Source organism: Alternaria infectoria (assembly GCF_024043175.1).
Source record: "Alternaria infectoria strain BMP 0036 chromosome Unknown scaffold_6, whole genome shotgun sequence".
Taxonomy (NCBI): domain Eukaryota; kingdom Fungi; phylum Ascomycota; class Dothideomycetes; order Pleosporales; family Pleosporaceae; genus Alternaria; species Alternaria infectoria.
In genome coordinates, this window is record NW_026250695.1 from 123,345 (window position 1) to 142,822 (window position 19,478).

At 53.9% G+C, this 19,478-nt stretch overlaps 10 protein-coding genes across 10 annotated transcripts; 5 read left to right on the forward strand and 5 right to left on the reverse strand.

The window, feature by feature from the left end:
- Positions 1-30: 30 nt before the first annotated feature.
- Positions 31-2,358, reverse strand: CCR4 (Glucose-repressible alcohol dehydrogenase transcriptional effector; the record flags this gene model as incomplete). Its single annotated transcript, XM_051495717.1, has 2 exons — positions 31-856; positions 905-2,358. 2 exons carry the CDS (start codon positions 2,356-2,358, stop codon positions 31-33), a joined length of 2,280 nt encoding a protein of 759 aa, XP_051353557.1.
- A 1,668-nt stretch (positions 2,359-4,026) lies between these two features.
- J4E92_004328 (uncharacterized protein) lies at positions 4,027-5,239 on the forward strand (the record flags this gene model as incomplete). The annotated part of the gene is made up of 2 exons (XM_051495718.1): positions 4,027-4,327; positions 4,377-5,239. The coding sequence occupies 2 exons, from the start codon at positions 4,027-4,029 to the stop codon at positions 5,237-5,239; spliced, it is 1,164 nt and encodes a 387-aa protein (XP_051353558.1).
- Positions 5,240-5,417: 178 nt separating this feature from the next.
- Positions 5,418-5,632, reverse strand: LYRM5B (LYR motif-containing protein 5B; the record flags this gene model as incomplete). Its single annotated transcript, XM_051495719.1, has 2 exons — positions 5,418-5,449; positions 5,500-5,632. 2 exons carry the CDS (start codon positions 5,630-5,632, stop codon positions 5,418-5,420), a joined length of 165 nt encoding a protein of 54 aa, XP_051353559.1.
- A 1,200-nt stretch (positions 5,633-6,832) lies between these two features.
- J4E92_004330 (uncharacterized protein) lies at positions 6,833-7,463 on the forward strand (the record flags this gene model as incomplete). Its single annotated transcript, XM_051495720.1, has 2 exons — positions 6,833-6,978; positions 7,136-7,463. 2 exons carry the CDS (start codon positions 6,833-6,835, stop codon positions 7,461-7,463), a joined length of 474 nt encoding a protein of 157 aa, XP_051353560.1.
- A 1,207-nt stretch (positions 7,464-8,670) lies between these two features.
- J4E92_004331 (uncharacterized protein) lies at positions 8,671-12,116 on the forward strand (the record flags this gene model as incomplete). The annotated part of the gene is made up of 3 exons (XM_051495721.1): positions 8,671-8,676; positions 9,032-10,898; positions 10,945-12,116. 3 exons carry the CDS (start codon positions 8,671-8,673, stop codon positions 12,114-12,116), a joined length of 3,045 nt encoding a protein of 1,014 aa, XP_051353561.1.
- Positions 12,117-12,495: 379 nt separating this feature from the next.
- Positions 12,496-13,240, reverse strand: J4E92_004332 (uncharacterized protein; the record flags this gene model as incomplete). Its single annotated transcript, XM_051495722.1, has 2 exons — positions 12,496-12,713; positions 12,850-13,240. The coding sequence occupies 2 exons, from the start codon at positions 13,238-13,240 to the stop codon at positions 12,496-12,498; spliced, it is 609 nt and encodes a 202-aa protein (XP_051353562.1).
- Positions 13,241-13,565: 325 nt separating this feature from the next.
- Positions 13,566-14,456, reverse strand: J4E92_004333 (uncharacterized protein; the record flags this gene model as incomplete). The annotated part of the gene is made up of 1 exon (XM_051495723.1): positions 13,566-14,456. One exon carries the CDS (start codon positions 14,454-14,456, stop codon positions 13,566-13,568), a length of 891 nt encoding a protein of 296 aa, XP_051353563.1.
- Positions 14,457-15,125: 669 nt separating this feature from the next.
- Positions 15,126-16,218, reverse strand: J4E92_004334 (uncharacterized protein; the record flags this gene model as incomplete). The annotated part of the gene is made up of 5 exons (XM_051495724.1): positions 15,126-15,627; positions 15,678-15,825; positions 15,874-16,005; positions 16,062-16,082; positions 16,134-16,218. The coding sequence occupies 5 exons, from the start codon at positions 16,216-16,218 to the stop codon at positions 15,126-15,128; spliced, it is 888 nt and encodes a 295-aa protein (XP_051353564.1).
- Positions 16,219-16,651: 433 nt separating this feature from the next.
- On the forward strand, positions 16,652-17,804 carry J4E92_004335 (uncharacterized protein; the record flags this gene model as incomplete). The annotated part of the gene is made up of 5 exons (XM_051495725.1): positions 16,652-16,835; positions 16,885-17,000; positions 17,051-17,530; positions 17,580-17,727; positions 17,782-17,804. 5 exons carry the CDS (start codon positions 16,652-16,654, stop codon positions 17,802-17,804), a joined length of 951 nt encoding a protein of 316 aa, XP_051353565.1.
- Positions 17,805-18,625: 821 nt separating this feature from the next.
- Positions 18,626-19,320, forward strand: J4E92_004336 (uncharacterized protein; the record flags this gene model as incomplete). Its single annotated transcript, XM_051495726.1, has 2 exons — positions 18,626-19,178; positions 19,304-19,320. The coding sequence occupies 2 exons, from the start codon at positions 18,626-18,628 to the stop codon at positions 19,318-19,320; spliced, it is 570 nt and encodes a 189-aa protein (XP_051353566.1).
- Between the last annotated feature and the right edge of the window lie 158 nt (positions 19,321-19,478).

Consider the following 19,478-nt stretch of genomic DNA (forward strand, 5'->3'; position numbering starts at 1 on the left):
ATGCCCGGAGGCCAAACCACGTCAAGCCGATCAATTCCTTCGATCGCGGCTTGGCCCAAAGTCGACTTCGGACACCTTCTTCGCCTCTTTGCGATTCTTCACAATGTATTGCGCGTACAGGGCCACGTGGTCACTGGGGAAGTGGTAGTTGGGGAAACCCGGTACCCGCTGGAGATAGTTCTTGTCAATCTCGCCAAGCAGACCTACCACCTGCAGTGTGTTTGTCGAGTACCAGATGTAGTCCAGGACTCCTTGGAAGTGAGGTACGTAGTTCGTGAACGCCAACTCGCCGATAGATGCGTAGCTGGACTTGAGACTGAATGGATGGGATATACCGTCTCGTGTGAAGTTACCATACTTGCGGCTTCCCAGATCCACGTGAGCATTCGAAACATTGCCATGTGTTATGAGATCGTAGACACCAGAGGATGGCAGCGAGTTGAAGTCACCGCATAGCAACACGGGGATATCGGAAGGATCAGAGTATTCCTTGGAAGGTCCGGGCTCCTGTGTCGGGTCGGGTTCGGCTCCTTCTTCGCTATCGCCATTCGTGAACTGGTACACCACCTTGTTCTTGCAGGCCGGGTGCTTAGTCCATTGAGTTGCAAGCTTGGTGATACCCTCCATCAAGATGGCGACTTGCACAAGCTTGACATCCTGGAACGCAGGGTTCCAGAAGACGTGTACGTTTCCGACAATGAATCTGGAACCTGTAGCACGGTTTTCGAGGAAAGCAACAACGCCAATATCGTCTCTGGGCATGACTCGATTGAATATATCGTGTTCGCCCTTCATATCCGGACGGTTGATGGCTGTATTGGCAAAGTCGATGAGCTGCTTGTCCAGCAAGATGTACCTGGCCTGATTAGTGGGGTTCCGCAAGACGAGACGGTTAAAAACTTACTTGCTGTTCTTGTAGAAGATGGCACACCCATCGACCAGCTTTGCTTCCCTTTCTGCCATGGTACGCGCTCGTGATTTCGGCCAGAATACTCCCTTGTAGTCGTTGTGCGCCAGCTCTGCTCGGAAGAACTCGTTGAAACTATCTTGATCGATTTCTTGCAGACACACTATGTCTGCGTCGCGCTCCCGCAGTTCAGCAAGAATGAGCTCCCTGCGACTCTCCCAGGCCAATGCTGAGCTCGGTGTGTATCCATACTGTGATTGCGTACAGTATTTGTCGCACAAGATGTTGTAGCTGAGCGCGCTCACAGTCTCTTGTGCCGTGTCTTGAACCTCATCGAGGACAATCCAGTCTCGCTCTGGTGGCGCCTCTGGACCCGGTGCGTTCTCGCGGAAGTGCTTGATAAGTTCCGTGGTGCCTTGTTCCATTATGATCTGTTTCAGGTCGTCCGGAATAGGGTTGCCCTCGATACCTAGCATTTCCAGTTGATACAAGGATCCTAGTTCGTATGGCAGATTCTCGATGTGGTTGTCGAACAGGAGCAGCTGCTTCAGGTTCACTAGCATGCCAATCTCCGGGGGTAGATATTGCAGATTGTTCAGGGAGAGATCGAGATGAGTGAGGTTCCGCAGCTGTCCAATCTTCTGGTGCACGTAGGTGAGCTTGTTGGAGTTGAGGTAGAGCTTGGTCAGGAAAGTGTAGGCAAACAAGGCTGGCGTGATGACTTTAAGATTCTGGCCGCCGAAATCGAGAATTGTCCAAATGTGCTGGTCCTTGGCATCTTCCACCCGCTGAGCAGCAGGCCTATTGCGCTCTTCCTTGTCCGTCTCTTTTTGCATCCCGTTTGATGTTCCCGCGACAATGCTCTTACTAACGCTCGGGTGGATGCGAGCGTGTGAGTGGGCCTGCGTCATCTCACGCGCGGTCTGGTGCAGCTTCAATTGCTCTTGCCAGTGTTCGGTTGGTGGTTTGCTGAGTCCACTATGAACGCTGTTTGGTGTGCCGTTCTGGAGATGGCCCGGCGTAAAGTGGGGCTGCACGTTGGACATACCCCCACTCGAGATGTTGTGCTGGTGGTTGAATTGGCCGACATGATTGTTTCCGGAGATGTCCTGGTGCTGCTGGTGATGTTGGTGCTGGTTCTGGTGGTGCTGATTGTGTTGGAAGGGCTTCCCCAGGTTCATGTGCTGCATGAAGTTCTGCTGCCCTGCTCGCCCGTTCATCATAACGTTGTGGCCCTGGTGCCCATGGGCCTGGTTGAACATGCCGAACTGCTGGGGAGACGACTGGCGCCCAGGAGATCGTGATGGCGAGGGTGTGTCGGGGTTGGGGAAGGGTATGCGGGCGGTAGACGTGGGTGAGCGCACTCGGCTGGGGAGGTTGCGTATGTTTTGTGTGTGTTGCGGATAGAAGGTATTGCCGGTTCCCCTGGGGTAGACCGAGTACTCGGCCATCTAAGGGAATCGCGGCGGAAGATATCTGGGGTCGCGCAGGCGGCCTTTGTGTTGGGGGTGAAAGGCGCGAGATGCTCTGGCGAGTCGGGGCGTCAGGTAGGAGGAAGGGTTCGGGCACGCGATCTTCTTCGTTTTAACATGGGCGCCCGTGCGACTCCTCGACATGAGCACGCGTTCAGCAAACGCGGCACCAGTATACCATGTATTGATATCCCGGCGGTTCGCGAGTGAAGGTGGTGTTGGAGCGGGGACTCGGTAGCGAGCGAGGGCGGAGGGGTTGCGGGCGTCGAGGCGTGCTGGAGATAGAGGGCTGGGGCGCGGGCTCGTATTGATATCCTGGCGGGCTACTGGTATGGAGCAGTCAGTGGGTGCGGCGGGGAATCGAAGAGGTTGGACGGGGAGCTCGAGCGGGCAGTAGAAGCGTGTGGAAGCGGCGCACGTACGGCAGCTGAGGATGTCAAAGGGCGCGCAGGAGGGCAATCGGGCTCAATCGTGCCAGACAGACTGTCAGCGGGTCCAACTGCAGCGCTGTGAAGAATAGAGAGCGTAGTGATGCGATACGTGAAGCCCAGTCGAACCTTGCCCGATGCATTGGGGTCCGCCGCTTAGCGGGCCACGTGACATGGAAGCGTCGATCCAAGCTGAACGCCATGAAACTGTCCATCTGTTCTCTCGCGACTGGGCCTGTGCCCGCGTTGGCTGGGTGTTCATCAGAGTAGTCCTTGTGTTCTTCCTTTTGACGTGCATGGCAACTATCCAACAAGTGTATAGGACTGGTCATGGTACCTAGGTACACACACTCTCCGCGGGCATTCGCCGTGCATCTATCCCTCCTCTACTTGTGCCCTTGTTCACGTATGTGTTTCATCCATGGAAAGGCTACAGATTACGCAGTACCCTCGCCCTTGATCCTCGTTTCCGCCGTGCACTGCATGCCCTCGTGAGCTTGTCGCTGCTAGACTCGGGCTTTCCCCACGCTGGAATATCACCTGCAGCACGTCTTCGGCTCATGCCGCGCTCCTGCAGACGGGCGCCACATCGCCAGAAGCTGCTCGTTCGCGGCGCTCGCACTGCCCAGCGATGTATCGCCATAGAGAGCCTGGGGATTCACACAGCCGCAGCCGTTGATTGGAGATGTGTCCTCGGCTGGCCTCGCAGCTCCTCACCTGAGCTGCCTCCCACACCCGGAGCTGTGCCGAAACTTGCATTCACATACATGGCGTGCTGGCACCATCCTCTGATCTGATCTCTCTCCAGTCGAGCTTTGCTTCCTTGTCGCATCCGCTCCGCCGTCCCGCTCATTAATTGCTGACTCGCCTACACGTGCTTATCAGACGACTAAAGACCGGCCCAATATCGCGTTCCCGCTAAAACAGTGGGGCTAGGGTAGGAGTAGACTGGACAACCTCGAGCACGTTTCCAGGTCGTCTCCATGGGCGATTGGCAGTTGGCAAGAACACTGTGCTTGCTCTACGTGTGAACCTCTCTGGCTAATCCCCTCCCCAGTATCGCTACTACGGCGCCAACGCCACCGCCAGCCCTCCCATACGCCCCAAGACCGTCGAAGCAAAGCAATGGGATCTGACCACCACGGACGCTCTCGGTAGAACCATCTCTGCGTCTTCGACTTCTGCCTCAACAGGCGCGCGCACCCTCTCAGGCCACAACATGGACATAACGCGCGGCTCCATGTCCAGCAGCTCCACCCAGAGTACCAGAGACGACACGGGCGTCCCCTCTAACGAACCCTTCATTCTGCGCCATGGCCGCCGATACATTCGAAGCGCCCAGAGCTATCCCCTCCCGTGCGACCTGCCCGAGCTCCACCGCCAGAACCTACATACCCTCCTTGCGACAGCTGTCTTCGGCAAAGCCATGGGCTCCACCCCCTCATACCCACCAAAGAAAGTGCTCGAGGTTGCGTGTGGCTCCGGATACTGGTCGGCTGTGTGCCATGAATGGCTGAGTGGTAGGTATACCCCGCACCTTCTGTACGGTTCCGGGCTGACCGTAACCAGAACAGGGCTACGATGATGTTTCCTTTACTGGTCTAGACATTGTCAATCTCGCAGGAGATTTGCAGCGCCAGGGCATCGACTGGAAGTTCGTGCAGCATGATCTGCGCAAGTTACCACTGCCGTTCGACGATGAGGAGTTCGATGTCGTCGTGATGAAGGACCTGAGTATGGTGATACCTGATGGGCAGCCCTCGCAGAGGACACTCGATGAATGCACTCGGATCCTAAAGTCTGGGGGCACGTTGGAAATATGGGACACAGACCACATTATCCGATCGATCCTGCCGCATCCTCCACCTCCACCAGGCAAGAATCCCCAAGAGTACGCTTGCGCTGTATCGACCGGGACGTTCCTCATTTCGCACACCACGCCCTTTACCGATGTGCAGAACAAATTTCTCCAAGACTCCAACTCGTGGATCCAAGAAGCGCTGGACCGACGCAAGCTCACGGCAACCCCTTGCTCTCGTATATCGCAAATCCTGCTACAAGAGCCGGACACTCTATGCGAGGTGGAAAACCGGCGGGTAGCGATTCTTCTCGGTGAACCACGGTGGGAGCGCGAAGCTGCGGGCGAGACGATAAAGCGACGTGGAAGCGAGGCGGGGAAACTCAAGAAGGGAAGCGCAGCCCTGGAGAGCTCCATTCTGACCAAGGAGCAGGCAGCGCTAAGACACACGGCATTGCTTGTCGTCATACAGTTGATTGAAAGTCTCGAGCCTCTACTCAAAGAAGTCAGCGGAAAGAACCAAGAGGAATGGCAGCGTTATTGGAACTCCATGATCAACGACCTGCTTGAGCAGAAAGGTGCCTCGAGCGGTGAGTGTCTCGAGCTCGGCATATGGTGGGCCAAGAAGGCGTAAAGTTCAAGTGGCGTACCTTGTTATTTGTGATATCCCGGTCTACGCAAGGCCATGGTCGGCGAAATGTCAGTTATCGTATTATACCAGCTAGGCGAGTTTGTCGTAGCGCTGGCGCAAAGTGCGATAGCGCTTTAGATAGTATCTGGATATAGTTAGGAATTCTTTCGATTTTGCTTTTTCAGCTGCTGCAAACGAACAGTGCTTCAATCTCTATAAGATGTTAGCATGATACATTGGATGCCTGGTATGGCGTGACTTACCTTTCTTCACGTACTCCGCCCTCTCGATGCCCTGCTTAATCTTGGCCTCGTCCGTCAGATTCTTTTGGCTCGCAAATGCCTTGTGTAGGCGTGTCCTAAAGTAATCGTAGCCCTGGGGATATTCCCGGCCCATGAAAAGCAAATCTATTCATTTCGTTAGCCCATGGAGTTTGCTACGAGCCGAGGGAAAAGACCATGCTACGTACCCTTGTAGATCCGGATGACCTGGTGGCGAAGCGCGGGATTCGGGGATGTCATTTTTCAATGATGAAGCAAACGATGTATGGATCCAAAGAAGTCGATGCTAGAAAGCTGTCAAACGTCAATTGCGTGTGTACGAGCAGGGTGCGGAGTAGTTGTAGCAAACGCTCGGGCCCGCGTCCTGACGTAGCGGCTGGCGGACTTGTGGATGGAATTGGATGTGGAGGTAGCGGATCCTCGGCTTATCTTCCGTATCCTCGGAAGGAACGCCCTAGCTCTTGCTGCAATCGTTCGTGAACACCACCGCGCTGTCTTCCCATTGGACTCCGTATTTCACAATAATGAATACCATGCGACCCTTGGTGCGCTCAGCGCTTTTTCGTTCTAGACCTGCATGGCCAGCTCTTCCGGTTGTGCAGGGAGTTTCTCGCACGCTGTATCAGTCTACTTCAAGCGGTACGTAAATTGGGTGTCGATTCTTTGATGCTGTTAGTGCGCGCAGCACGGATCTATGTGATCGATTGATGGGCACGTTGTACCTTGTAAAGTATCTCAAGCCAGTCACTATACAGTTGTCCAAACAGCTATCATTGTACTTTATAAGGGGAAGAGCTGGAGCATCACGGAATACCAATAGCTGACCCACATCTGACACAGAAGCACCGGCAACTGCAGCGCTCAGCCCAAGATGGCTCTCGGACGTTCGAACACGCATCGGCAAGTGTATTAGTTTTGGAATGAACCCTGCACAGATTGAGGAAGCTGGTTTGATATTACAGGAGACTGCAGCAGACTGTGAGTTATGACAAAGGTGGTTCATGTCATGACGCAGAACCAACTTCTTATGTGTCTTACAGGGCGAGAACTTGTAGCTGGTAGCGAGGGTTTTCTTACAGGCAGGCAATGGCGGGGTCTCTACCGGCAAGAGGTGGTATGGGGTGAAATGGTTAGGATCCTGTCTAACGAAGTTGTGTACAATTGCTGATGTGAGCGATCGTGTGCAGGACAGCATGGTAGGATGACCCCAATACGTGTATACTGATAACTGCTGACGGATGTGAAGGGTACTTACTTCCCTACCTGGGCCTTGGATATCTAATTCTAATCTCTGATAGGTCATGTCAACAACGTCATGTACAATCGGTATGCTGAGTCGGCGAGAGTTAACTGGACGCTGAACTTTGCGGCGAGCGACCCACAACACAAAGCCGAGTGGATGGAGCTCATGACACCGAAGAGCGTTGGCTTGATACTGCGAAGCATCAAAACAGACTACAAGTTTGTAAGTTGCGCGCGCTACTGGTCCAGCTGGAGGCTGGCCGAATTCTTGAAACGTCACTGACGGAGAACTAGCCCATGAAATGGCCTGATAGGTGCGACCACGAACGCAAACTACAAGATGCAGGGCTCAATGTTTTAACACATACATTATCAGGGTGACCGTACTGCACAAGCTTCGAGACAAACCGACACAAGACACCGATCACTTCATCTTGGACGTACTAATCCTCTCAGAGGCCCAGCGTCGACCAGCAGCGCGATGCACCGAAGACATTGTCGTGTACGACTATCGAACAGCGAAGAAGTCCCCACTGCCGTCTTTTATGATCCAGAAGTTCCAAGATACATTCAACCTACAGGAACAAGCGAAAGACAAGAACAGCATTAGGGTCAGAGGGCTATTGGATCGAGTTAGGGAATTAGAGAAGGGTAGCTGGGATAGACCGGATGCTAAAGAAGACTTTGGTAGCGCGGCTCCGTAGAACATGGTGATACTTGCGAGAAAACGCCTCATCAGACCCTTGATATCTGCGGTTCGCATTCGCAAACGGTGCCTTGATTTCTGGTTCCTCCTGTCCCGTGAAAGCTTCGCTAGTGCGACGTCTTTGAACAAGACTAACAAATAGTCATGTCTGTAGCGGCGGTAGAGTAGGATTTACTAGCGGTGTTACATAGGTATCGTCATATCCGTCATCATATACCCCTGCAGCGGCATGGACAGACAGCACGCGGGGTTGATCGCGTGTCCGAGGTCGGCGCATGGCAGTCAAACCAGTTGTATAGATGCAAGCGATGGGAAAATAGCAAACTGCCGCATGAACCCACTGCATGGCGTGATTCTCATCACAATGATGTACATGAAGTGGGATGTTCTGATGCCTATTGCAGCGATCTGCACGCCCGTTGCGCGCGTGATGTTCCGGCTTGCCTTATTTGCAAGTCGAACGGGCTGCTATTGGCGTGGTTGGGTTAAGCTTCACGCCGGCACACTGCAGAGGGCGGAAGAGGGTCATGGATGTGCAGGCGGAAGGCTTGCGCGCTATGCTCGCCTCGAGGGAACACAGATAGATAAAAATGCTCCGAACAATTTGGGATGCTGACAGTGCACCGCTTGACCCGGTATAGCAATGCTCAGTAAGGTGTGGCGTAACACGTCGCATGAGCATTGCTGTGCAGCCACTGTAAAGATTCATGCATCGAAGGGGCAGGCACGCTCTATCCGCGTACCTAGGAAGCAGACAATGGGTGACGGCGGCGTGAGTAATAGCGTCGGCGGGGTTTGCCCGCTGCAGAGACTTCAGGCATGCGGTGAACAGACAAAGCGCGGGTTCATTCGCCCTGGAGCTTGCTATGGCTCAGGGGGGTCCTGGTGCACGCAAATGAGCAGGTAAGCTAAAGAAGCCGGCGCAGGCTAATTGGCTGCCTTGGAAGACGTGTTTGTCTGGCGATGCAGCTGTGCGATATGGCAGAGGCAGCAGACGGGGGGACTATGTAGAGGAGGGCAAGATGAGGTGCCAGACAGGCAAGATCACTGCCGGAGAGGGACGGGCGATACTTGGCTTCCCCGGTAGAGTGAAATGACGGCCTTGTTGTCGTGGTCAAGATCGGCATCATGAACTGGAATCGGACACAGCTCGGCTGATCTGCGTGGCAGCAGCATCAAGATATGCTGCCCGCGTGGTTGTGATGATGGCGGTACAAGCCGGACACATGGAATTTTGCCGCGGATAGGCAGCGTGTCGAGGGCGTCGTGGTTGCATGTGCAGGGCGGTCGTGGTGAACCACGGGTCGGCAGCGCTGGAGACGTGGAACCTCGGAGTCGACAGGCAAATCAGCCGTCAGGTGCATCGTGGCTTGTCAGTGCTCTGGTCACAGCGTGGCCCACTCGCTGGAGGCTTGGGCGGTCGGGTTTTCTTGGTTGACTTTGCATTTGACGTTTAGCACTTGCAAGTCTTGGCACGAGCCCATCCGGCGGAAGGCACGACTGAGCAGGCGCAGGGCACCTTCCTCGCTCCCTACACGTCTTGCCCAGCACACGACACCCCCCCAGACTCCCCCACCGAGCAGCGGCTCAACATCTTCCAGTCCTGGCTCGTCCTGTGCAGCAGTCGAGTCGCGCCAGGGAGAGGTTTGCCCGCTCGCACCCGCACCGCCGTCTATGGTAGCGAAGTCGAAGAGGAACGCGGCGCACGACAAGCGACACGAGAATGGCCTTGCGGCCCCCGGCAAGAAAATCACAAAGCAGAAGAGCATCCCGCAGCTCAATGGCCACGCCAACGGGAAGCCCAGCGAGCCCTCGCCGCCGCTGCCCAGCCATGTAGACACGACCGAGATGACGCAGCACGCCAGCGCCCACGATCCAGCTCCGGGGTCGAGCGCCCACGCCAACACCATGGCCGCTGCTGCGTCGGCGGGATCAGGGCACCGCACGCGCGCTGGCTCGGATGCCTCGCTCGACAACACCCCCGAGGCCTGCCGCTCGTACGACAATGGCAGCGCCGGCGGGCCCTTTGATCCCATGCCCTCGACTCTCCGCCGCGCCGACACCAATGCCTCCAAGTCGGCGTCTATCTCCATGGCCAGCATGCTCGCCGTGCCCGCCACCATTCTCACGTCCTGTCCGCTGCGGGACGTCCTCGCCATCCTCATCATCCTGCTCCAGCTGCCCCCCACCGTCCTCACCGTCGTCCAGTTCCTGTTCGCAACGCTTACTTTTGTCCCGCCCCAGGCCGGCACGCCCCTCTCCGCCCTCTCCGCCTTCCCCTCCTTCACCGACATCTTCCAGGGCTCCGGCGGCACGCCCTCGCTCTTCACCACAATCATCGCCGACACCGTCATCCTGCTCGTATGGCTGCTGCTGTGGGTGCCTGCCCAGAATTTCTTCCTCGACCTCGCACAGGCCGTTATAGCCATAGCGCTCGGCGGTGCCGCAGCCGGCAAGAAGGGCACGACCAACAGCATTGTCATATGCTTCGTCATCATTCTTTCGAGCCACGTCTTCAGATTCAGGCCTCTCCGGCAACACATCGTCCACTTCCTGTGGACGGGGCTCGCCCGGGGAGGCCTTGAATTCTTGACGAGCCCCCCGAGTACGCCGACCTATTTGGAAAGCTTCTCGACCCCCCATGGATGGCCTCGTAGCCTCCTGGGCATTCATATTTTGGCCCAAGGTGTCGTTCGTATCATCCGACGCTCTCTCTCTCGACGAGAACAATCAACCTTACCCACCGGCAAGAAGACAGATCCAGAGTCTGGCACGCTGCAACGCTCCAACTCCACGAACCTCGATCCCACTGCCGACGTGCCCAACTCCTCGAGCACCGATGGCCGCCCCCCGGGGCCGTCGCCTGCAGCACACGCAATCAAGGATAAAGCGAGTAGTGGGAGGAGGAAGAGGAAGCAAGCTACTCATGTTCGTAGTCAGCAGCCATTCTGGGCTGCACTTGCCAGTACAAAAGTTACAGTTTTAAAAGAGATGGAGAGTAGCCGGGCGGCCAACGATGCCGACGAGGCTAACGCAAAAGACGCAAATCACATTGGAAACGCTGTTTGGAGATCGGAGGACGATCGTGTTTGGATTTCAGAAGTCGGCTTTTCCGACATTTCATTTCGTGTTAGTTTATCTGGTGGAGCTGGCCTTCAAGAGCAGGACGACGAAGATTCCAGCGTCGGGTCTGGGATAGACAAGTCGAAGCCCTTCTACATCCGCGTCAACGGCGCGGACTGGAGCTCAACCCGCATCCGACAGAGCGAGCCGATCGGATTCCAGGGACAAGAGGGAACGGGCTACTGGGTAGGAGAAATATTTGGTCTAACGGCTCTCTCGAACTATTATTGCGAGTTTGTTCGGACCAACGACAACCAAGTCTTCTACTCAGCGAGTCTTATTACCTCGGCCAGCCCGGTAACCGAACTTGGTAAGCAGAACCTCTTGTGTAGCCTTACCTTGCTAATGCGTGACAGCTTCAGCTTCTATTGCCTCCCCGCCAGCCCATCAGACCCTACGACCTTCTTCGCCAACAACCACGTTGAAGAACTCTATTGCCGCAGCCGACCAGCAACTACAGGAACAGCGCAATCGATTGAAGCGAAACAAGAAAGACCACAAGACAGCCATTACCAACATCAAGAAAGAGGTAGACACGCTCGGCAACCGCCTTGCCAACGCCGGAGGTAGTGATGAGCGCCAACGCCAGCGCGTCCTTCAATTCACGCAGAACATCCGCCAAGCTGACGATGCTGCCGCCGAGTTTTCCCTTCAAGCAGAAAATCTGGGAAGCATTCCCGAAGATGAGGCGAAGGAGGCTGCAGCCAAGAAGGCAGAGTGGAAGAAGGAGCGTGACAACAAGAATGCTGTTGCTTGTGAATTCGACAAGACCAAGGAGGAGATCGAGCGACAAGTGCAAAGTGTGGAGTCCGATATTTCTACTGCCTTCCAGAAGAGGGAGCGCCTTCAGCAGCGTCAAACCAGGCTCAACGAGCAGCACGATCGTCTCGTTACTGCCAACGCTGAAGGTTTCACCGCCAAGCAACGAAGGGAGCAAGAACGCGCAGCATTACGAGCACAGCGCGCTGAAGTCGAGCACCAGTATCGGAGCAACATCAATGGTTACGAAAGACGCACTGAGGAGCAGAACATGTCAACCAGCCAAATCCTGCAGACTGTTCAGCAGTACGAAGAGCTCCTCCTCCAGCAAGCGCACCAGCACATGTCTGTTCCCACCACACCAGAAGGCAATCTCCCAGGCACGAACATGTCGCCTCACGGCAATGGTTTCTCCAGCTTCACGTTCCCGTCAATGCACTCGCACATGAACGGCACTCCCGGTTCCATGCGTGGAGGTCGCGGTCGTTCCTCGTCGATGCTCTCTAACGTATCCGGATTCACCGACGCTTTCGACGAGCCCGCGTCTTCAGGCACTTATGTCCTCGGTAACCCCTTCAGCACTCCAGGTCCGATCAATGGCCGCAATCGCAGTCACGGTAGTGGCAGCCTCAGCTCAGGAACCTCCAGTCAGAGTTCGAGCCAACGAGACCCATTGAGCCCAGTCCAGAGTATTAAGCCGATGATGGTGCGGAGTCCTACTAGTGGTAGTGGTAACAGTCTGATGAGTCCGATTGGCACTGGCAGATGAAACCGTACACGATTTGATCTTTACGTATCTTTAGGTAGTGTTCCAATGTGATATTCGCGTCCTTTTCGTGTTCTCAATACATTTCTTGCCTTGCTCCAACTGAAGTGATTTGCTTGTGAATGAAGTTCATGACATGATGATCACGGATCGTGAGGAAATATGAATACCTTTGATACCTACGTAGAGACACAGGTGTGTGTACTAAGACGTGAAAAGACATATGATGATTACATGGGAGGATTCTGGGTTGATTCGCTTGATGGAAAGTACACGAAGACTTATCACGCTGCCTTATGCTAACATACAAAAGACCTCAAAACATGCTGTAGTCCCCAAACCTCCCCAACTCAACCCCCAATCGCGTTGACACGTTACATGTCTAGAACTCTTCGGTGATGGACGACAACCTTGGACTCCAGCCGGTCTGCGCTAGGTTTTCGCTAGCATCGTCCGTTCTGCCGCCGCCACCTTCAGCGCCACGCCTGTTGTCCCCTACGTCACCCCCATGCTCATGCTCAACTTCCTCCTCACCCTCCTGCCCTCCTTCGCTTAGACCCGCAATGTTGGGAATGCTTTCATATTTCGTCTTCCAGTTACCTGTCTGCATGCAGACACCTATTCCCGACCATGCCATCAGTCTACCATACCTTCATTTTCCTTGCTCTAACGATAAGATCCAAAATTGAGACGCGAAGACAAAGTAGCAGAAAGGAAAGAAGTAACATGAACTTACTGATAACTCCACCCATCCCCTTCCTTAAGTCTTCCAACAGACAATTTGCTCCAGTGATGATGTCGGGCTGATCCTCCACATGGCTGATCAGTGTCCATGATGTGAATGGCGAACTTGAAGGGCCAGTGTAGAGAATCAAAGCCACGCCGTAGGTCGGCCCTCTTCTCTCTTCACCATCGTTGTCGCTACTGTTGCTAGCAGTGTTGAAGGTGCTTCTGCTATCGTTGCTACTGCCACCATCATTGGAGATCATGCTGTAGGTGACTACATCGTAGACCTTTGATGCGTCTTCTGATCTTGTGCCGTAAAGAGGCGTTGCAAGACTGATGATTTGTGTCTTGATGGCAGTAAACAGTCGCTGCTCGAGCAGTTGTGCGGCGTGTGTTGACATTGTCTTGTCTGTTGAATCTTGTGTTGGATTTATTAGAGGAGATTGAGGTTGTGTCTGTTGGCTTGGTCTTGGAGTTGAAATCGTAGTGGTGAGCGTTCGCGAAGGCGAGTGACCAAAGTGAAGGTGAATGTCGGAGATAGACATTATCGCTGTACCAACGTGTGTATCGTAAGTCACCTCGAAAACAGAAGAAATCCATGACAGAGCTCTTGTATTTGCTCTTGTTTGCTCATTCATCTACAGCCAAACAAGTACGATGCATCTACAAACCATCGTTTGACTGAGTCCCCAACCTTCCACCGTCACTCAGTCTCAAATCCATCACTCATCCACACAAATTGCTCCGCTGCCCAGAATTCCAGCGCCGCATCGCCTCTTTGATCTGTGTATCAGTCCAAGGTCCGTACCTCTTGTGATCTCCGTGTGGTAGATATCCCGCCTGATGACTCTCACCCACCCTACTTGCTGCACCCTCCAAAGCCATGATCCACCAAAAGCCCCCTTCTGCCATCCTGCTTCCGTATAGCTTCCATAGCCCAGGCATATGAACCACATCCTGCACACAGTAATCCTTTATTGCTTGACTCAGCGGCCTCTCTTCAAAGACCGCATACCTGCCACCTCGTTCCGGAGCGAAGAGCCTGACACCAGCCTCTTTGATGGCGCTGCAGACTTGCCTCTGCATCGGCGTTATGTTGAGGCGTGAGGCGTTGTAGTCGATGGCTTTGCCCAAGCCCAGGAGGTGTTCACGGGAACCGCGTGTAGTAGTTGCTAGCTCCATGAGTTGGATGTCGTGGATGCAGGAGAGGGAGATGGCGTAGTGGGAGAAGAGGGCGTCGGAGTCGTTGCGTACATCGAAGAAGACTTTGGGAATTGCTGGTGATTCCAAGATAGACTTCAGGGTTGTGGAAGGCTTTCCAGCGTCTTCAGTGAGGTTTGTTGTGCTGGGCGTAGTATCAAGAGGCGCAGTCACGCTTGCTGTTGCTGCGATGGCAGGTGTTGAGAATGCGCGAGCGCCTAGAGTATGGATGTCGATGAGATACACAGTCTCCTTGGGGAGGACATACAGGGTTAGTAGTGCGATCGAACCATTCCTGCTGAGCTTCGCGCCTTCCAGATCGATGTACAGACTTGGTGGGGATACTGGCAGGTCGTCGAACGTTGCTAGCACGACAGAGAGCTCTTCTGGAGTTGATATGAATACGACTGGAGGCATGATCGTAATTTGTTGGTACTGTATGTGGTTGTTGTAATATTCAAGGAATGCTGTACATTTATATCAGACAGAGAGTGATTGTTTAATGATTCTGGACACGACGATACCGAAAAAGAAGAGGCGAGTAGGTGCAGGCCATGAAAGACTTATAAAGAAGGCAGCAGATTGTGCTTTCCGATCGGCAGGCTGCACCTAGTATTGCCTGAGTGTCCCTTCTGTAATGTGGTTCGACAAAATATACCGTCGTGTAAGCTGTGCTAGCCTTTGCAGAAACCGGTGAACTTCCTGCATATCTCAACGAAACAAGGTGCCACGAAACCCAATAATTGCTGAGGCAGAAGTCCCAGCTCTATCGATTCAGCCTTGCTCCACATTCCATTGGATTATGGCAGTCGATATGCAAGTGACAGAAGCCCGTTATGGAAAAGATCCTCTGAATCGTTCTCACCAGGGAAGGCCAGCTCATGTTGTGTTAGAACCTATATTATCATTTGAATGCATTACATGTCCTGAAGTGGTGGCGCTTGGGCAATCTGGAGGAGGGGAAGCGAGGAATGCAGACAAGCCAATGAGATCCAGACCAATAGTGTGACGCAGTCGCAAATGGAGGTAGAACACCAGGCGAATGCATAATGCACTCGCTACTGGCTCTAGATATATGCGCATAATTTATATGTAACGTCCCTGGGGATCAAACTTGTCCATGAGCTCCATGGACTTTTCGTACATGGTGAAGACGATGCCACCACTGAGGATCAGCCGACCCAACCTTGGAAGTGCTCCTGACCAGAAGGTGAAGAGCCCCTCATCTCTGAAGATCTTGGCTACACAGTCGAAGCTGTTCTTGTATGAGCTCCGTGCTTCTATTGACTGCATGCGTGTCTTGACTGTGTCGATAGGCATCGTAGTGTAGACGGTTATTATGCCTGCGAGTCCTCCGAGTCCGAATGTGCTGAAGGCACCGAGCTTCTCTCCTGGAGTGACGTATGACTGCGCTAGCTGCTTGAGCGATGTGTAACTGGAGAAGCGAACGGCCGAGTTGGCTGCTTGACGTGCAGTCGTTGGGAGGAAACCTTGGAAGAAGCCGCGAATCCCCTTTTCTTGCGCGATTATCCTCGATCCGTGCAGGAAGCCTCGCATGCGTGGGTTTGCCGACTTGCGGTCGTCAATACTAGGCGGATGAGTCAGTGAAGGTACATGAATGCGACCAAGGCTGCTTACAGTTGGGTTTTGATACTCTCGAATGGAGTCACAGCTAATAGCGACTCTGTAGCTCCTGCACCGAAACCAGCTATGACCGTCGCTGGGCCGGAGACTTTGCCTTCAGCGTCTGCCAGCATATTCCTGTACATGTCGAATGCGACAAATCCTGCGTGAAGTGTCAGACAGTCGCCTTCCCGTTATTTCCACGACGTACTTATGCCCGCCTTCAGAGAGTTGCCGATGATCAAGGTTGTGCATCCAGCGTACCACTGCTTGCCGAACGGCGGCCATGGCAGCTTCTTTCCATCAGGTAATCTCCGGTTGAGTTGGGATCGTGTCTTTGCGACTATGTTGGGGTCAGGTTCGACATGGTCATGTAAGTGGATACGATGCGGTGCGTACACTCAGCGGGGTATGTGATTGCTGGTCCAGGGTCAGTCATGAATCAGATTACGACCCGGGCGCATGCTTTACAAATCTCTACGGCACCTGCAGTTGCACCTGCCAGGATTGAGCGCATTGCGCTTGGCTTTTTCTTCTCGGTCGTTGCGGTCGCCATGACGTTTCAAGTCGAGCAGGCTCCGGTGGTGATAGGAGTAGGTTTGTACGCGCAGCAATTACGCGGGAAAGTTTTGGCGTGTCTACGTCGCGTGCGGTAATAGGAATTCGGCGCAGTGACGTAGTATTGGTTTTGCACTCAAACCGATGTAGATTCTTTGAAAAACAACAGGAACCAGAGTTGGGGGAATCTCCGACGCGCCAATGTGAACTAGATTTCCCAAGGTTCACAAATTATTGAACCCATCAAGACGGCCGAGGACGGAGGTGAGCAACGGGCCCGCATTTCGGCGCCAAGCATCCCGCTTGACATCAGCCCGCTTGCGCTTGGGCCATCGAAAAGTTACGCTTTCGAGAGCCATCTATCGCATCGCCATCTTGAAGTTCCAATCCAGTCACACGGTACTGTCAAGAGTCAATCTTCTTAGTCCACCATGATGTCCCTACGCAACCTCGCCCGCAGTGCCCCGCGGTCTGCTGCTCGTTTCTCCACCAAAGCCGTCCGCCCGCAGTCGTCGCTGCGACAGACGTCAGCTTTCCAGCCAGCATGGGCTGCCCCAATTCCCCGCCTCACAGCTTCTTTCCACATGTCAGCGGCGCGGAGGCAAGACAGCGGTAGTACGTATAGGATACATCGCAGTGAGAGAACACGGCTAACGCGATTTAGTCAACGAGGAGCTCGTCGCAAAGATTCAGAGCGAGATCTCCATGGAGGAGGGCATGAAGGAGGACGAGGATCTCTCTGCCAACATCAAGGAGTACCTTGAGAACAGCCCTTTCGAGGTAAGACCCTGCATAACCATTGCTACTGGCCGAATGCTTACAGCCATTAGATTGAAGACAAGGCAGGCAACCAGGAAGTCGTCCTTACCCGCACATACAACGACGAGAAGATCCGAATCACCTTCACCACCGCCGACCTCAACAACAACCAGCCCAGCGATGAGCTTACTGAGGACAATGCCATGTACGACGATGCCGACATGGATGTGCAGTCTGGCGGCGCCAACACCAAGGGCGCCATCAACCAAGGCACCACACAAGACGGAAACATTCGCGTAGCTCCCGAGGACCGTGTTTCTCCCGCTGATCGCGAGGAACTTGAGGACGACTACGAGGATGATGGCCAACAGCAGGGCTTCCCCGCTCACGCTAGCATTCGCATCGAGCGTCCCGGCAAGGGTGCTCTCGCTATCGAGGCCACCGCTCAGGACGGCGACTTCCTGATCGAGGACCTCTACTACTTCCCTACCGCTGATCTGGCTGACCCCGCCACTGCCGAGAAGGACTGGTCAAGACGCGCTCTCTACACTGTAAGTGCAAAGGCTGCATGTAAATCGTAACAAATCTAACTTCTAAAAGGGCCCTCCTTTCAACAACCTAGACGAGGACCTCCAGATCCTCCTTGAGAAGTACCTTGAGGAGCGTGGCATCAATACCCGCCTTGCCCTGTTCATCCCCGACTACATTGACCACAAGGAGCAGAAGGAGTACATTCAGTGGCTCAACAGTAAGTTGCGCTTATATTTCTCAGTTTCAGTGTCAGGAGCTAACAGACCACCAGACATCAAGAACTTCGTTGCCTAAGCCCAAACCGAATCGAACAGCATCGTCAACGTCTGAAACCCGACTCAGACAATACAAAACGACGCGTTGTCGGTGCTTTCACGAAGTAATAAAAGTCTCTCATGTATAAACATATAACGCATCTCAATAGTTGAGCTACTCGGGGCGTTAGCGGAAGTGTAAAATAGTTGGTGAGATTGTCCCTCATACATCGTTCTCTGACACGTGCAATACTATCTTGCAAGCAATCATCAGATCGCGAAAGGGACGATCGGAGTACTAGGCAGCTCGAGGCACCAACCTCATATGGGGTGTCTCGGTCCTTAATCTACGAGAACCACGACTTAGGTATCATCGAATGCCAAACAAACGCATATAGCGCTTTTCCACTCATCACTGTCTGAATTATCTTTTCTAGTCCCATGGCTTATCGTGTCGTTTGATCGTTCTGTTTCATTCCAAAGGTCCGTGTCGAGACAAAGACCCGCATACGGCGCGGCGTTTGCTGGGCCAACAACAAAGCCACCGTTCGTCATCCGCGCATGCACACAAGGTGATTGTTCACTCAATGAAGTTCCGCAAAGAAGTTTGTTCGTTGTCACTGCCGTGGGTGCAGTCAAGGGTACATTTCGAAACAACGTTTCGTGACTCTGAATGACGGTCTGCCTGTGATGACTGTATCCCCCTCTTCAACGCTCGAGGATACTACTGTTCATACTAAATCTCCGCTGCATTTCTCCAACTTCGAACAGAGTGTCGATCGATACTAGCTTGCGCGTTTGACGGACCACGATCGATAATCTTGCAAGGGAGTAGGGTCTGGCACGACTGACTCATAAGCCATGACGCGCAATACCAGCCCACGCAGTGTTGGTAACGACCCCAGTCGCATTCCATTTCCAAACCTTCCACCGCCATACACATTCAGAGGCAGTCGGCCTACACAACGAGGCAACTCAAGTTCGTACCTGACCAGAGCGAACGTTTCCGACTTCACGACTACCAGCACAATCCTCGTCGGCCCTCAACTCACACCGTTTCAGATTCAAACCAGTCTCCTCACATCGAAGTCCTCTTACTTCCGCGCCGCGCTCACCGGACATTTTGCAGAATCTAGCAACAACAGCATAACACTCGACGATGTCGCAGTCGACGACTTCCAACTCCTCGTCACCTGGCTCTACGAGCAAGCAGTACCAATCCCCTACAAAGACCGAAAACCAGCATACTACACTCTCCTACACGTCTACGCCCTAGCCGACCGACTAGGACTCGAAGGCGCGAGAAACGCCATCATAGACACGATAAGCGACCTTGCCGACGAAACGAACAGCGTGCTAACACCCTCCGATACACGTATCCTATACGAAGACATCCGCGAATCGGCGCCTATCCGTACGCTCGTGCTAGATCTCTTTGCTTTCAAAAAGACAGATCGATTGCTGGAATTGCATGCGGGGCTGTGGCATGCAGAGTTCCTCCGCGATCTGACTGTGCATCTGAAAAGACCGTGTACACAGGCTATGCAGCGGCATAGGTTGCGTATGTGGTGTCCCATGTCCTGGCACACGACTCGCGGATGTGACTACTGTGGAGTTGTACTACTGCCTAGGTGTGGAGCGGTGGCTTGTGACGATTGCTGTGTGGCGTTTTGTACGGCTTGTGTTCAGGGAGGTGTTGCGATGGCGCGGTGGG